The following is a 16,782-nucleotide window of genomic DNA, read 5'->3' as shown; positions in this document are numbered from 1 at the left end:
TTATTATTATTAATCTTATTTGCACTGTAACTGGAGAATATACTTTATGTAATTTCTATTTCTAAAAGTGTGTTAGCTAGTTTCATATTGACTTGATACAGCTAGAGTCATCTGAGTGGAAACCGCAGTTGAGAAAATGCCTCCATAAGATCCAGCTGTGGGCAAGATTGTAGGGTATTTCCTTAATTAGTGATTGATGGGGGAGGACCCAATCTATTGTGGGTGGTGCCATCTCTGGGCTGGTGGTTCTGGGTTCTATAAGAAAGCAGGCTGAGCAAGCCATGATGAATTAGCCAGTAAGCCACACTCCTCCATGGCCTCTGCAGCAGCTCCTGCCTCCAGGTTCCTGCCCAGCTTGAGTTCCTGTCCTGACTTCCTTCAGTGATGAACAGAGACGTGTAAGTGCAAGGCGAATAAACCCTTTCCTCCCTAATTTGCTTTTGGTCATGATGTTTCATCACAGCTATACTCACCCTAACTAGGACAGTAAGTGTATGCCAGGTATGTTTGTGTATTCTTGTAATTTTAGCACTTAGGAAATTGAGGCAGGAGGAAACATGAGTTTGAGGCAAGCCTTGGCTAAAGAGTGAGACTCTGTCTCAAGAAGCTAAAAAAAAAAAAACAAAAAAAAAAAACAAAAAAAAAAACACCAAACAAAAACCAAACCAAACCAAACCAAAAACCCCAAACCAGCCCTCTGGAGGCAGACACAGAAGGATCTCTGAATTTGAGGTTAGCCTGGTCTACAGAGTGAGTTACAGAACAGTGAGTTCCTGAACAAAGAAACACTGTCTCAGAAAACCAACCAACCAACCAACCAACCAAAGAACCAAACCAAACCAAAAAACCAAACAAAAGGTTAGTTATATTTCATGCAGAAGATACACACAACTACCTTAGTGAATGTACTATATAAGCTTAGGAAGATATATCCTATTATGGTTGGACGAGGGCTGTCAGTTTGACCCAGCTGGCTAAAGTTCAGTTCTGCTATGTCCTTACTGAATTTATCTGTCTACATTATCCATCTGTCCCTATACAGTGCTTACTGAGTAACACATAAAAAATGTGGAAAAACTGAATAATATACATAATTTTATTTCAGATATTATACATATGGTTAGCTAAGAAATGTCAAACATTGGTACATATGAGCTGGCCATAGTAAAGTTAGGATTATACACTGATATTAGTTGTTACTTTCCTTTTGGAATTTCCTATGCACATAAATACTTAAATACTCCAAGGATAGTCAACTCTAACACAACTTTTAGGGAAGAGGAAATGTAAAACTTACATGGTTATCTGTTTTAGGGAAGAGGAAATGTAAAACTTACATGGTTATCTGATGCCCTCTTACTGCCTCTGGGCACCTAGTGTGCACATGGTGCACATATGTACAAGCAAGCAAAATACTCATCTACATAAAATAAAGTCAATCTTTAGAAGAAAAAAAAAATGAGTAAATAATCTACTTTTATATATTTTACAATTAGATACACAATCTTATATACATAATTTTACATACTTGGTAACAATCTCGAGAGAAAATATCTACAATTCATTTGTCTAGATCGGTTTAAAATAAAATTAAGTAAAAATAAGGTTTTTATTTCTTTTTTTGTTTTTTCAAGACAGGGTTTTGTAGTGGATAGCCATCCCAGCATTGGCCTGGAAGTTCCAACCCTCATTGAGGCTTCGGTAATGGTCATGCCCACAAGGCAGGGCAGAGAAGGAAACAGAAGAGGGAGGATCGTGAGGAGGTTGCGCGCTTGGTTACGGGACCCTGGACGCTGGAGGGAGACCGAGGAGAGTTCTCCAGAGAACACTGCCGGACTGCACTATACCTTTGCCAGACCCTGCAACCTACCCCTTCACTGTAAGTTACCCCACAAAATAAACCTCCCTTTTAACTACGTGGAGTGGCCTAAATAATTTCACCAATAGGGTTTCTCTGTGTAGTTTTGCTCCTTTCCTAGACCTCACTTTGTAGACCAGGCTGGCCTCGAACTCACAGAGATTCACCTGGCTCTGCTTCCCAAGTGCTGGGATTAAAGGTGTGCGCCACCACCGCCCGGCAAGATTTTTATTTCTCAGCGGCAAATGATGAAAATGTACATGGATGATGATCAAGTCTAAGGTACTTGTTACATCAGAGATATTTAACTTTGCTCCATCCCAGCCATGAGCGACAGTGCTAGAGATTCCACTGTGGGAAGAAAAAAGAAAGGTAAAATTAGTTCTAAATTTTTTAAAATAAGGTTGCAGTGAATTAAAAACTTCAAAATATTCAAAGAACTATTATATTTTTAATTAAAAAAATCAATATTCTTAATATATAATAAAAAGAGGACAGCCATCATTTGTTAATATAAATGGATAAAGTTGATGACATTTCTATTTCAGATCTTTTAATCTTGAAAATAAAAAAGGCATTTCACTGAACACAGCATTTGTTCTTTATGGCATAAAATCTGGGCTAGCTCATAATACAGTGCCATATTCTAATCTATGGATGGCATCTGCTTCCATAACCCTGGCCCATGAAAACATGGGCAAATGTATCAATGTTGTCCCTTAAACAGGCAGATCGCCATTCACATCTGGCTGTTTAGTAAATGTATTGCTGTTAGAGTATGCACAAATGGAGAAGAGATTAACAATATGCACAGCCTTTACTTAAAAAAAAGGGAGGGTGGTGGTGGACACAGACACCACTTAGCCTGTCTCCACAAACTACAAACTCCTCAACTTCACAAAACTCGTCTCCTCCCTATATTCTGAACTGTAAAATTTACATTCCTTTGTAATCAGAGGTAGTCTTGGAAGTTCTGAAATTGTAAAAGTCTGTATCTTTTAGAAAGGAATAGTTTCAAAGGATAGTCAAGAGTGAGAAATTGACTCTCCAAGCTCCTACATTTCCATTTTAGGAACCCACTGGAATAAAAGTCACATGAATAAACAAGACCTTCAGTTTCAGTGACAGTCATCTGATATCATCCACCCCATCATAATTCTGCAATACCAACTCGAATCATGGCTAAGTACTTTCCAGTTTTGAAATGGGAAAAATCCAAACTTTCCATGTGACTAGTAACAAATATTGACACGCAGATTTAGTTACAATAAAATTATGAAAGCAGTGATAACGTAAGATGATGTACTCACAATGGGGAAAAGATCCTCTACAGACAGCTTTATTTAAAATGGTTACGAGAAACATGTGGCAGTTTTTAAAATCAGATTCCATTTTCTCTATAGATTCCATTCTAAGAAAGAAAGTAAATTTCCATTTATATTAAGTGCATAGGAACTAGTAGTAGGCAGGCTATAATACTATTATTGAAGTAATTTCTACAATCCTAAGGCTAAAGATTATAAAATATGAAACATCACATTTTACATTAGTTTGCATTATTTTTCATAGATAGGGTGTCTCATTATATTGGCTAGGATTGACAGAACTTAAAATCTCAATGCCTTAGCTCTCAAGTTTCTGGAACTACATCCTGCTTTTCTTTAAGATGGAAAGTCTTAAGGCACTGGTGGTGCAGTGCAGTTCGTAGTGCTTGTCTAATATGTATGATGTCCTGGGTTCCATCTCAAGAACTACATAAAACTGGGTGTGGTGGTGCATCCCTGTAGTTCCAAGCTCTTGAGAGGCAGAAGCAGGCTGGAGAGAGGGCTCAGCAGTTAAGAGCACTAGCTGCTCTTGCAGAGGACTCATGCTCTGTTCCCAGCACCTACATGTAATTCCAGTTCAGAGGATCTGACATTCTTTTCTGGCCAACCACAGGCAATGCATGAAGATGGTGCTCAGACGTGCATATAGGCACGTAGATATAAAGTAAAAAACAAACCCTCAAAAGTTCAAGATCACGCTCAACTACACAGCACATCTGAAGCTAGACTTGGCTACATGAGACACTGCCTCAAAAAAGAAGCTCCAAGGAAAAATTCATTTAAGATATAAATCAACCATTTTCCAATTAGTACTTCATTCTAGAGCCATGACTAGAGATAGTCCCTTTTCCTTTGTTTAGATCTATATATTTACTTTCACAAGCAAACATTATTTATAAAATAAAGCATACACCAAAGATATAAAACTCTTAAAATTTGAAATTATCAAAAAGAGCTTTTAGAAATTGGTGAAGTACGTATCACATAATATTTACCACTTTTAACTATTTTCAGTGTAAAAGTCACTGGCAGTAATTATATTTAGTGTTGTGCAACTATTATCATTATTCATTCTAAGAACTTTTTGTATTTGTGTGTGCATGGGCATATGTGTTCACATGTATGTGGGACTCAAAGATCAACCATTGGTGGTGTTCTGCGGTAGAGCACTGTCTCGTTCCCCCGCTGTCCTGGAACTCTCTGTAGAACAGTCTGACCTGGAACACAGATTTGCCACTTCTGCGTCCCAAGTGCTGGGATTAAAGGCATCCATCACCTCCACCCAGCCTTTATTTTTTTAAAAAAAAAGAACTGTTTGAGAATTTCCTACATGCATGCATATAATGTGTTTTGATTAAACCCACGTCACTTCCTCCCCTCCAACTCTTCCCACTTCTCCCACCCTAGCTTTCCTAGCTTTATATGCTCATTTTTAAACCACTGAGGCCACTTAGTGGTATTAGTAATGTACATGCCATCTTGTTTTTTGAGATGAGGCCTTTTCCTGGACTGGCCACCAGCATGCCCTAGAGTTTGCCTGTCTCTGCCCTTTCATCAGCAGGATTACAAGTGCACACAACCATACTCTCCCTTTTTATGGGGATGCTGGGGGCTGAACCCAAGTTCTTATGTTTACACACAAGTACATCCACTGAACTAGCTGCACACAAGAACACCCACTGAGCTAGCTGCACACAAGTACACCCACTGAGCTAGCTGCACACGAGTATACCCACTGAGCTAGCTGCACACAAGTACACCCACTGAGCTAGCTGCATACGAGTATATCCACTGAGCTAGCTGCACATAAGTACACCCACTGAGCTAGCTGCACACGAGTATATCCACTGAGCTAGCTGCACACGAGTATATCCTCTGAGCTAGCTGCACACGAGTACACCCACTGAGCTAGCTGCACACGAGTATATCCACTGAGCTATCTGCACACTAGTATATCCACTGAGCTAGCTGCACACGAGTACACCCACTGAGCTAGCTGCACACGAGTATATCCACTGAGCTAGCTGCACATAAGTACACCCACTGAGCTAGCTGCACACGAGTACACCCATTGAGCTAGCTGCACACGAGTATATCCACTGAGCTAGCTGCACATAAGTACACCCACTGAGCTAGCTGCACACGAGTACACCCATTGAGCTAGCTGCACACGAGTATATCCACTGAGCTAGCTGCACATAAGTACACCCACTGAGCTAGCTGCACATGAGTACACCCACTGAGCTAGCTGCACATGAGTATGTCCACTGAGCTAGCTGCACACAAGAACACCCATTGAGCTAGCTGCACACGAGTATATCCACTGAGCTAGCTGCACATAAGTACACCCACTGAGCTAGCTGCACACGAGTATATCCACTGAGCTAGCTGCACACGAGTATATCCTCTGAGCTAGCTGCACACGAGTATATCCACTGAGCTAGCTGCACACGAGTACACCCACTGAGCTAGCTGCACACGAGTATATCCACTGAGCTAGCTGCACACTAGTATATCCACTGAGCTAGCTGCACACAAGAACACCCACTGAGCTAGCTGCACACAAGTACACCCACTGAGCTAGCTGCACATGAGTATGTCCACTGAGCTAGCTGCACATAAGTACACCCACTGAGCTAGCTACACACGAGTATATCCTCTGAGCTAGCTGCACACGAGTACACCCACTGAGCTAGCTGCACACAAGAACACCCACTGAGCTAGCTGCACACAAGTATATCCACTGAGCTAGCTGCACACTAGTATATCCACTAAGCTAGCTGCACACAAGAACACCCACTGAGCTAGCTGCACACGAGTACACCCAATGAGCTAGCTGCACACGAGTACACCCACTGAGCCAGCTCCCAGTCCTTTTTAAGCAGTTTTCACTACCCAGGGTCACATAAGGCCACTTTCCTGCGAATATGTTCCTCTGACAGCTTAGCGTCTACTTTCATGTCATCAGTAGCTATGACTTTATATCTTTTTAAATAGGAAATAAGCAACACACACAGGAAAACACTTCATAATATGCTCATACTGTACAGCGGAAGTTTCCTCTAAACTGACTCATTTCCAGGAATCAACCCCACCCACCCCATCTCGCAGGAGAGAGTGGAGATGCTAAGAGACTGATGAAGTAAACAGTAAATAACAGGTCACATGACCGGGAGAGTGGAAACTAGGAAGCTTCTTGATGTGCCCCCGCCCCCACAATTATAGAAGGAAGGTAAGTAACTGCTGGGGGAGGCGACTCTGCCCAGAGGAGATTCTGTCAAGCTGCCTACAGCCCTGCAGAGTCCCAGGATGAAGCTTTGATGAGTCATCACCCACATCCCGGTGGGCCTTTTGGTGACATAGCTGATATTTTTTTGTCATCCTTCTCTTCTAAGTAACCTATCATTCATCCCCCTGTTAATGTATGTTCCCAGGGTGTGCTCACTGACTCACCAAGTTGGATTACGGTGCATTCATTACTTTGGTCTGCCAAGGGTTCCCTTTCTGGGGTGAGCAGGTGTGTGTGTGTGTGTGTGTGTGTGTGTGTGTGTGTGTGTGTGTGTGTGTGACACAATGGCTCATTGACCATCTTTGTCAGTCATTTACCTAGAGCCAACAAGCCCTCCTCAGCCTTACCACAGTACTTACTTGGAAGCAAATTTGATACATTGAAACACATATATGTCTGTGTGAGGGTGTCAGGTCCCCTGAAACTGCAGTTACAGATGGTTGTAAACTGCCACGTGGATGTTAGGAACTGAAACTGGGTCCTCTGGAAGAGCAACCAGTGACCCCAACTAGTGAGCCATCTCTCCAGCAACACATTGAAACATGCAAACATTTCATAAATATTGGTGTGCAGAGTCTCTATGTCACCCTGGCTAGCCTTAACTCATGACCTTCCAGCCTCCACTTTCCAAGTAGGCCAAGATTTATGTCCCCACACCAGCTCTGAAATGCTTTAGCTCTCCCCACTCCTACTTTTTGCTGACATTTGTTGTAGAAATTTAGTAAAGCATATGGAGTAGTAGCGATTCTCCCATGTGGCTCAGTGTTACAGAGAAAAGCAGTTTTGTTACTTCGAGAGGACACTATCAAGTCAGGAAGGCGTCTGTTTTATCTTGCTTTTGTGTTACCCAGACTAGAACTCAGGGCATGGGCCACCCTAGGCAAGTGCTTCACCACTATGCTACATCCCTAGTCCCTGCTTTTTCTCTTGGGTTTACTATTACTGTACATGTCTGTGAGTAATGTGTTTATGTGTGCCACTGCATGCGTGATGATGCCAGGAGATAACTATGCAACAAGTTCTCTTTCTACCTGTATGTGCATTTGAGGGCTGAATTCAGGCTGTCAGGCTTGTGTGGCACTATGCCTTTACCTCAGAGTCATCTCACCAGCCCAAGACTAACATTTTCATACCTACAACTACAAGTGTCCTTATTATCTTAATTTCTTCCTTCAAACACCTCTAGGTTAGGATTTTGAATGACAGAAGCAAAGAGGTGAACTCTTCCTCTTCCTCTCTTTATGAACATGGATTGAATGCAAGTTTTGTGGTAAAACCCAGCTGCAAATGCTGTGCAGCCATGAGATACAGAATTTGGATCCTTGCACCCATGTATCACTCTTGCATGCCTGTAACCACAACTTTGAAGAGGGTGGAGACAAGAGGGTTGCTGGGTTTACTAGCTTTCAGTCTGGCCAAGGAAATTTGAGTCCCAGGTTCAGGGAGAGACTCTGCCTCAAAGAACTGGTGGAGAATGATAGAGGAGGTTACCCAGACATACTCTTCTGGCCTCGATGAGCAGACAAAGGTGCATGCCTTCTCACAATATTGTGTGAATATACTCCTCATACAGGCACAAGCACACAAGCAAAACCTCCAATCCACCAGCCATAAGCTTTTATTTCAGCAAAGTAAATTATCATTGCATGTAATTCATAAATGAGACAGAGGCTAAGCATTGAAATGTATATTCAAATTAAACTAAGATGATAGCTGGGCTAGTGTAGCTCAGTGGTAAATCACTGACATAGCACATGAAAGGTCCTGGGTTCAATCCCTAGTCGAGAAACAAAACAAACTGGAGATGCTCCTGATAGACTGGAAGAAAGACCTCCTGGGCCTTTTCCTGTATAATGACTTCAAGTCATTTGCCTTTCTATATTACACAAGTGAAAACACTCTATAAGTAAAATACAGAATATCTCTTAGAGCTTACAAACACAGAGAACTGGACAGTAACCCAGCATGATGCCCATAATTTACTTTAAAATGTTTCAGCAAGTGTGAGGGTTGGGGGATCATGACCCAGAGCTGGTCATCCTTAGAAACTGCTGAGGTGAGTCACATAGGTTTGTTATGTTGTCCTTACACTTCTCCAAGTGTTTGAAGGTATCTATAATAAAAACTGAGCTTTATAATCTGAGAATATTCACTTATTTTAATTAAAAGACCTCAGATTTTTCTTTTCTTTTTCCTTTTTTACTGTTTTGCCTCTTATAAGAAAAACTGACTTTCCTGATGCTATCTAGTGTAACTAAATAAATTCTATTATTGGTAGCACATAGGATTGAACTTCAGGCCTTATGCATGGTAGCTAAGACAATGAACTATACTCCCACCCTTCAAATTAAAAATTTAAATTCTCAGTTACAATGGTATGTGAACCAAGACTGGGAGTGGGAAGACTCTTCAAATGATGCTTGTTAGAAGGGAAGCTGAAATGGTCACAATATGGGTGGTTACATAGCACATACTTACTGCCACGCTCCAAGGCCTGCCTGCCAACCTTCTGCAAACATGAGCGCCAAGTTCAACACTTTCATGATGGCTTCCTTCACAAAGCTGACCTGAAGATCAATGTTGGAGACAAAACATGGGCTTTGTAACTATGTTTGGACAACGACACCAATATTTTCTCCTAATTTACATCACAGAAAAATCACATCATTATAATAACCATCTTTTATGTATAAGCAAGGTGTAAGGCTCTGAACCAAGCCCACGTCAGATGTAAACCTGCATTCCAGGATGGCAAGCTTTTATTCCCGAATGCCATCTGGATTCACCAGTGAACCTGAGACGGCAGTCCCGATGGCTGTAAGACTATTCACTTCTACATACCCATAATGAATTGGTGCACTTTCATCGACTAACTGTAGACTTAAGTTTTCAGTTCTACATAGGTATGTTTTTCTTATGGAATTGCTGGTAGTACAGCACACATGTGTAACCCCACTTAACCCTGTCTTTCCTGAGAGAAGACTGCACAGGATACTAGCTTTAGAATTCAAAATCCCACAGCAGAAAGGCATCCCCACTTGCCTAGATTCTCTTTTGCCCCACTGCTATACCTGAGATGTAATCTTACGTACCTTTTCTCTCAGCAAACATCGATCATGGATGGTTGACAAATACCTGTAGTGAATTTTAATCAACTGATCTAAATCCTTGGCTTCCTCAACTTGATGCTGAAACTCCAGCCCTGTACTGTGAAGAATCTTGAATGAGAAAGACAAGAAGCTTAATTAGCACCCATCCATTTGTCCAGATTGCATGGCTAGTAAGCCATGACTCTTCTGTCTCTGCCTCCCTCCCTAGATGTGTGTAACCACACCTGGCTCCCTGCCCCCCCCCCCCCCCCCCCCGACAGGATTTCTCTGTATAGTCCTGGGATTCACTCTGTAGACAAGGCGGGCCTCAAACACAAAGATCCTCCTGCCTCTGCCTCCTGAGTGCTGGGTTAAAGGTGAGTTCCACCAATGCCAGGCCACACCTAGATTTTTATGTGGGTACTGTGGATCCAAACTCAGTCGTTAATGCTTCTTTTGCAAGCACTTTACCAACTAAGCTATCTCCCCTGCCTGCCTGCCTGTCTTTTCTCCCTCTCACTTAGTGAAAGAGGAAGTGGGAAGATTGTAAGAGCCGGGCGATCAGGGAGGACAAAGCAGAAGCAGTGTCTTCTGACATACAGGACTGCTGCACCCAGGAAGCACACAGCAGCTGGGGGTGCCTGCATCAGATCAAGCCAGTCAACACTCTAGCATGGAGTGGGAAGGGACCCAGGAGCTCCCACCTCTGAGGAGCTATGACAGTTGATGGCTTTTAGGAGATGGAGCATCAGTTTCTTTTTAGAAGTATGGCTCCTACTAGGTCAATCACACTTCTATGCATGGGGCTTCCACCCAGGAGTATATGGACAGCACAAACTGAAGTACATGGGTTAATTAAAAATAAATAAACAGGACGTGAAATTGTGTGTAGGGAAGTAGATCTGGGAGGAGCCAAGGGGAGGGACTGAGGTAAATATGGTCAAAATATGTTGTATGAAAGTCTCAAAAAATAAAAATATTTAAAAACATATTACCTCTCACTGCCATGTTATTTTATGGTGAAACTATGTGTATCTTTCATTTTTCATGATCTCTAAGTGTTCTGTGGCTCTTTTGTAGTTACAAATACATGATCAGTATTCTCTTTGAATACCACCTCCATGAGACAAAGAACTGAGGAGATGGATAATACCAACCCTGGTCATGATGTAGTTGTGTAAACTGTTCACAAAGTGCATGAGCTTCACTCTTAGGAGAAACATACGATGACTCTGCTGTTTTAACGATTCTTGGGGTGGTCCAAATTGGGGGAGTGTGTCTTGTTCATGCAGGTCTGCTTTTCCTTGGGATCTTTCAGCAGCATTAGCTAGTTCTATAAAGATTGAAAGGAAAACATGGGAATTAAGTGAAAGCCACTGTACAGACCCTTACATGAGATGACTGAACATATTTGTGCCTTGGGAAGGTAAACCGCCAAGTTTCATGATGGCACACATCTGTTAATTCCAGCACTGGGAAGACATGGAGGACAGATAAATGGTAAATAAATACTTGTTACCACTGTTGAGATGTAAAATCTCTGCCAGACCCTCACTAAACTTTTTGGATGTCAATTCCTTATAAGATTATTACATTTAAGATCAACCCTATGAGTTCCTGATAGTTTATTATTTTTGTGTATGTGGGAGTGGATGTCATTGGAGGGAATGTCGCCTGCGTATGTGTGTATGCACTGCACGTTGGAAGAGCAGCAAGCACTCTTCACTGCTGAGCTATCCCGCCAGCCCCAAACTTCATTCTTGTAGTAGGGGCTTGGTAAAGCTGCTGCCTGCCATACTCCTGTGCCAGTTTGCTATTTGTTTACATATGAAAAATAAGGAAAACCTATAAAAATGTTTCCAGGACTAAAATCAAAATTAGAGTTAATGTATCAAAATCAAATCTTACCACCAAACAGTAGAACATCTAAGCTGTATTTTGCCCATTTTATTTGCAATAGGAGAAGGAACACCTGATTATAAATTTTTTGACATTCTACACTTATGACAATGTCCACAGGCCATGGGACCTACAAAACAAAAATACAACTTTACATGCATACCCCAGTTTTAATAAAAAACAATTTTTATAAAAAATGATTAGTGCTTACCTTGTAGCTTAGGGTAAGACCATCTAAGATATGAACAGGTAGTTTCTTCTTAGTTGTATCAACATTTTCAAAAGATATAGATAAACTAAATGAAGAAATTTCAGTTTTAGTTTGTGATAATACTACATGCACATAAAAATGTTCTAATATCTTTCATTGATTTATGGGCAGGGAGCAGTCCTCAGTGGTACCACACTTGGGGCTGTGAGTGAGGTCTTGACAATAACAGAACCACACAAGCACCAACCCCATTTCAACATTCCCTTTAATATAAATATGCGGATGAACTTACATTTTCTAGCATATACCTCAGATCTGCAACTTGGCTCTAGAAATGAATGGTACTGTTTGGGTCCCCCTCATCTCTGCCCACTTCTTGAGACAAGGTCTCAATGTAAAGCCCAAGTTTGCCTCAAATGTATGGCAATCCTCCTGCCTCAGCCTCCTGACTGTTAGAATTACAGAAATGAGCTACTACAGCCAGCAATTTTGTTTTTTGAGACAAGGTCCTGGTATGTACATGACACTGAACTCAAGGTGACCTCTCTGCCTCAGCCTTCCAAGTGAACTGCCACCATGTCTGGTTTCTGAGACAGTCTCTGACTATATATTATAGGCTAGCCTCACACTTGAGATCCCCAGGACTCTACCTTTGCCATGCCAGGATTACTGGTGTGTGTGCCCCAATATCAATTAAGTTTTAAAATAATAGGTTTTGTTATAAAAAATACTCAATAATGTTAGTAAGTTAATTAGAATTAAAAAGAAAGTCTGAGAATAGGCCAGGAGCTTAATTCTGGTCAAAGTCAGGCTAAAAAGACTGAACCTTAAGTGCAGGTGTTGAGGAGAAGACTAGAAGAACTGCTCCTTGATAAGTGTCCTAGACTGTGCCCAGTGGGGCTTGCTTTTGCTGCAGGTGCTGTGTATTGCTCTATCTATGCACTCCTGGATTGTCTAAATATTACTTTCTGAAGAAAAAAAGAACACAGAACACAGAAATATCCTTGTGCTAGGCACTATTCAAGGAAGTGTCCTTTTCTCATACAGGTCCTGTTAGTGATCTCGCTACAGTTACTGAGATACTAGATGATAACCTGCATGCACATTATGGAAGATTTAGAATAAGGATTCCAGGGAAATAGGAGGTAAGGGCAGTGTGTGAATAATATGAACTAGCCAATTTACTTCATGGCACATGGACTTGATAGAACTATTTTCATTTTTAAGTTTGTTACATCAACAGTCACTAAGAGCTTCCTATGCAGATGATGGAATCTGAGTGTCCTGCCTCCAATGCAGTCAGTAGAGCTGCTTTCATGGCAGAGCAAACACAAGGTGCACTAATGAGTAGACAGACTGACTATCTGGCCATGAGTGGGAGAGCGCACCACTGAAGAAGGCCTAGAAGTGAGGAAGAACAGCCTAGAAGTGGGGAGGTCACAAACATCTGCAAGTGCTTGCACTGTGAAATGCAGGAGAGAACATGGTGTGTAAGTGTGTAAGACAGGAGGCTGGGAAGATGAAGTCTGCTGACAGTGAAAAGCTTTTTCTGTCTGGTGTGGCCTGAGTATGATAATGGTTATCATTCTGAGGGTCAAGTCCCTTGTGGTGGAGGATAGCAAGGCCAACCTATTCAGGAGAACTTGGCCTGCCAGAGAGGCTATAAATGTCTTCAAGGAGGCAGGATTGATAAAAGTTAGCAACAGCAATGCATAGGAACTTCAAACAGAAACACCATAGAAGCCACCATCCCCAACAAGTCAGTTGGTCTCTACCTGCTCACCTCTCACTTAGCAGTCCATATCAGCTGCCAAATTAATTCACCCCTTCCCCTTCTTTTTTTGGGGGCGGGAGGTGCATATATGTATTGTGTGTGCATTGTGTTTGTGTATTTGTGTGTGTCTGTGTACAGGTCAGAGGTTAATCACTTTTCACTCCACTGAGACAGGGTTCTCACTGAACCTGAACCTTACTTGCCCTCAAGATCCTCTCCCTACCACCCGACACCTCCCAAGTGCTGGGATTACAGTTGGACCATCATGCTCATATAGCTATTTTATGTGGGCGCTGGGGTCCAGACTCTGATCCTCAGGCTAGTGTGGCAAGTCCTTTATCTACTAAACCATCTCCTTAGCCTTTTCTTTGTGTTCTGTCTGGAGATAAAGGCTGGCTCCAAATTCCCAGGCTGAAATGATCTCCTTGTTTCAGACCTCAAGTACCTGGTCCCACAGGATTATGCCACCATATCTCAGCTTTGACTTTCTTTGCTTCTTTTTTTTTTTTTTTTTTTTTTGGTTTTCTGAGACAGGGTTTCTCTGTGCAGCCCTGGCTATCCTGGAACTTGTGCTGTACACCAGGCTGGCCTTGAACTCAGAGATCTGCTTACATCTACCTCCTAAGTGCTGGGATTAAAGGCATACGCCATCACTGCCTGGCTCAGCTTTGTGTTTCTAATTTGCAAAGTAAGTTGTAGGGTTAATGTGAAAATAAAATAACACACGTGATGTGGTCTGAGTATGTAACATCCTCCACAGATGTATGACTTGAATGCTTGATCTTCAGAAAGTGGAGCTATTTTGGGAGGTTCTGGAAAGTTAGGAAGTGGGCTTAGCAGGATTAAGTAGTTCACCGAGGTGTCCTATGGAATATGCTATCCCTGGCGCTGTTTCCTATCTTACGTCCCTATTGCATTACTATATTCTCTTTGCCAAGACATTAACTGCTCTACTTAACTGCATCCTCCTGGCCACAAAACACCCAAGTCTCTCAATCTGTGAGCCAATCAAGCTGCCTGAAGGGGCCTCTGTTAGGCATTTTGGTAATAAGTGACTAAGAACAGTATGTAAAAACTCGGCTCATTTCTTGGCATATGGTTACTTTCTATTTCTTAAAGTGAAAGGTGCCCCCATCCGTTACCGTAAACTATCTTCGGGATAGCGTTGTCCTACTGCTTCTTGGAGTTGGACATTAAGAAAAGACACATTCTGCCAGGTTTCCTTTTCTCTTATTTTATCAAAAATTGAAGTATAGAAATCATACATGGTGTCTCCACCTTCCATCAAGAAAAAATTCCTCATGGCCTGCAAGTACTCCACCAACCTTGAAAAGAGAGAAGACATGGAATAGAAGATACTTTGTCTGTACTGTAGAATTCTACAACAATGCAAGGTTTATGCGTTGACAGTCATTTGTCAGACGGGTATGCCTAAGAAATTCACTAAAATTAGAACAGTTATTCCTCTAAAAAAACTTCTGGCAAATCACACACACACAAAAAGAAACAATTAATTAAAATTCCACCATCCAAAGTATTTACTTAGTTACTATTTGGAACATTTCATTTCAGTTTTTCGCTGAGCATTAAGGGAAAAATATAGATCCTATCATATTAAACATCTTTTTTTTTACACTCAGCATTTAACCTAATATGCTGGCTGGTCTTTCATCAGCTTGACACAGCTCGGGCCATCCTGGAACAGGAAAACTCAATTAGGAAAACTTCCCTTCATCAATTTGGGCTGTAGGCAAGTCTCTGGGGGCATTTTCTTGATTTGCAATTGATAAGGCGGGCCCAGCCCACTGTGGGCGATGTCACCTGTCTGGGCTAGTGGTCCTGGGTTATATAAAAAAGCAGGCTAAGCCATGGGGAGCAATTAATAAGTGTTCTTCTGTGGTCTTTGCTTCAGCTCCTGACTTAAGTTCCTGCCTTGGCTTCCCTCAATGATGAACTGTTATTTTTTGTTGTTGATGTTAATTTTATTTATTTTTATTTTATGTATGAGTGTCCTACATATATACCTGCACGCCAGAAGAAGACATCAGATCCTATAGATAGTTGTGAGCCACCATGTGGTTGCTGGGAATTGAATTCAGGACCTCTGGGAATCAGCCAGTGTCTTTTACCACCGAGCCATCTCTCCAGCCCCCTCACTGATGAATTCTAAGTGTAAGCCACATAAATCCTTTTCTCCTTAGTTTCTCGGGGTCACCGTTTCATCATGCAATAGAAAGATAACTAAGACATTTAGTTTTATGAACTTTAAGGAGATTATAAGTCAGAACTTGTCAGATAACTATGTAAGTTAGAACTAGTTATCTATTAACAAGTAATTTTATGTTTTACTTCTGAAAGCATACTCTGTGCACATGTTTTGGGGGTTTCTTTTTTTCTTTTGGTATGTCTTTTGACACAGATTCTCATATAATAAATTAGTTACAACATACTTAAATCTTGATGGTTAATTGATTTTTCAAAAGAAAATTGTTAACTACATATCCATTCTCTAAAGTTTGCTTTAAATATAGACTTTAAAGAGTATCCTACAGAAGGCTCCAGTACTTGACTCTCAGTACCAAAAACAAATAGACACTCACAAAACCAAACAAAGAAGAAAACAAGAAAAAGGGAAAAAAAAATCTACTGGTTATTAACAATTGATTTCTACCAGAGCTAAATTACTCCTTTTTACCTGAAATCCCTTTTTAAGGTCTGCATGAGATTTCCACAGCAATGTAGATACTGTCTATCAATGTGAGGATAGAGGCAAGACCTCAGCGTTAATTCAAAAGTCTGGCACGTCACAGACTCTGATGATCTATCCACACAGATGTCACCACCAGAAAACTTCTCATGAAAGTCACTCTGCTCCAAATACAACCTTCAATATGAAAACGTGAATGAGTCTTCATTTAATGAGCTGCTGTTGACAGAATTCTAATAAACCAAAACCTAGAGTCCCATTTTACCTTGAGTTTCAGATTATCAACTATTATAGAAAGAAACCTTCCCCCCCCAAGAACATCCTTTCTGGATCACAGCTACTGTTAGGGTCAGTGCTGGAATCAGTCTTTCTGTGAGTGTTATACAGTAAATGGTTCTCAAACATTAGAAAACCACAAGGGCACTGATGTCTTATTTCACTGGAGTTAAGTTCCTGAAAGCATTCTAAGCCCCAGACACATGTAACACAGAAGGAGACAGTGCAGAGCCTGTCCAGATTTTCAGAAGCATATTCTAGGTGAGCTACAATATTCTAGGGTGTGTAGGGTACGGAGATGTTAGCTGGGTTGCATCTGTATACTTTCATAAACAAGGGAGCAGAACTATACAT

General features: G+C 41.4%; 1 protein-coding gene across 4 annotated transcripts in view; it reads right to left on the bottom strand.

Annotated features, from left to right (window-relative positions):
- Nucleotides 1-2,033: 2,033 nt before the first annotated feature.
- Nucleotides 2,034-16,782, bottom strand: part of Tubgcp5 (tubulin gamma complex associated protein 5) — a 36,463-nt gene continuing 21,714 nt past the window's right edge. For all 4 annotated transcript variants that reach the window (XM_036190787.1, XM_036190795.1, XM_036190801.1 and 1 more), the window contains exons 15-23: nucleotides 16,141-16,329; nucleotides 14,588-14,770; nucleotides 11,672-11,756; nucleotides 11,470-11,590; nucleotides 10,719-10,894; nucleotides 9,565-9,690; nucleotides 8,951-9,039; nucleotides 3,169-3,269; nucleotides 2,034-2,209 (exon numbers count right to left, since the gene is read on the bottom strand). In XM_036190787.1, the coding sequence (XP_036046680.1) occupies nucleotides 2,163-2,209; nucleotides 3,169-3,269; nucleotides 8,951-9,039; nucleotides 9,565-9,690; nucleotides 10,719-10,894; nucleotides 11,470-11,590; nucleotides 11,672-11,756; nucleotides 14,588-14,770; nucleotides 16,141-16,329 (1,117 nt within the window). In that variant the 3' untranslated portion in view covers nucleotides 2,034-2,162. The remainder of the gene's footprint in view (nucleotides 2,210-3,168; nucleotides 3,270-8,950; nucleotides 9,040-9,564; nucleotides 9,691-10,718; nucleotides 10,895-11,469; nucleotides 11,591-11,671; nucleotides 11,757-14,587; nucleotides 14,771-16,140; nucleotides 16,330-16,782) is intronic.

This window comes from Onychomys torridus, chromosome 1 (assembly GCF_903995425.1).
Source record: "Onychomys torridus chromosome 1, mOncTor1.1, whole genome shotgun sequence".
In the NCBI taxonomy this organism is placed as follows: domain Eukaryota; kingdom Metazoa; phylum Chordata; class Mammalia; order Rodentia; family Cricetidae; genus Onychomys; species Onychomys torridus.
This window is presented reverse-complemented; position numbering and strand designations above follow the sequence as displayed.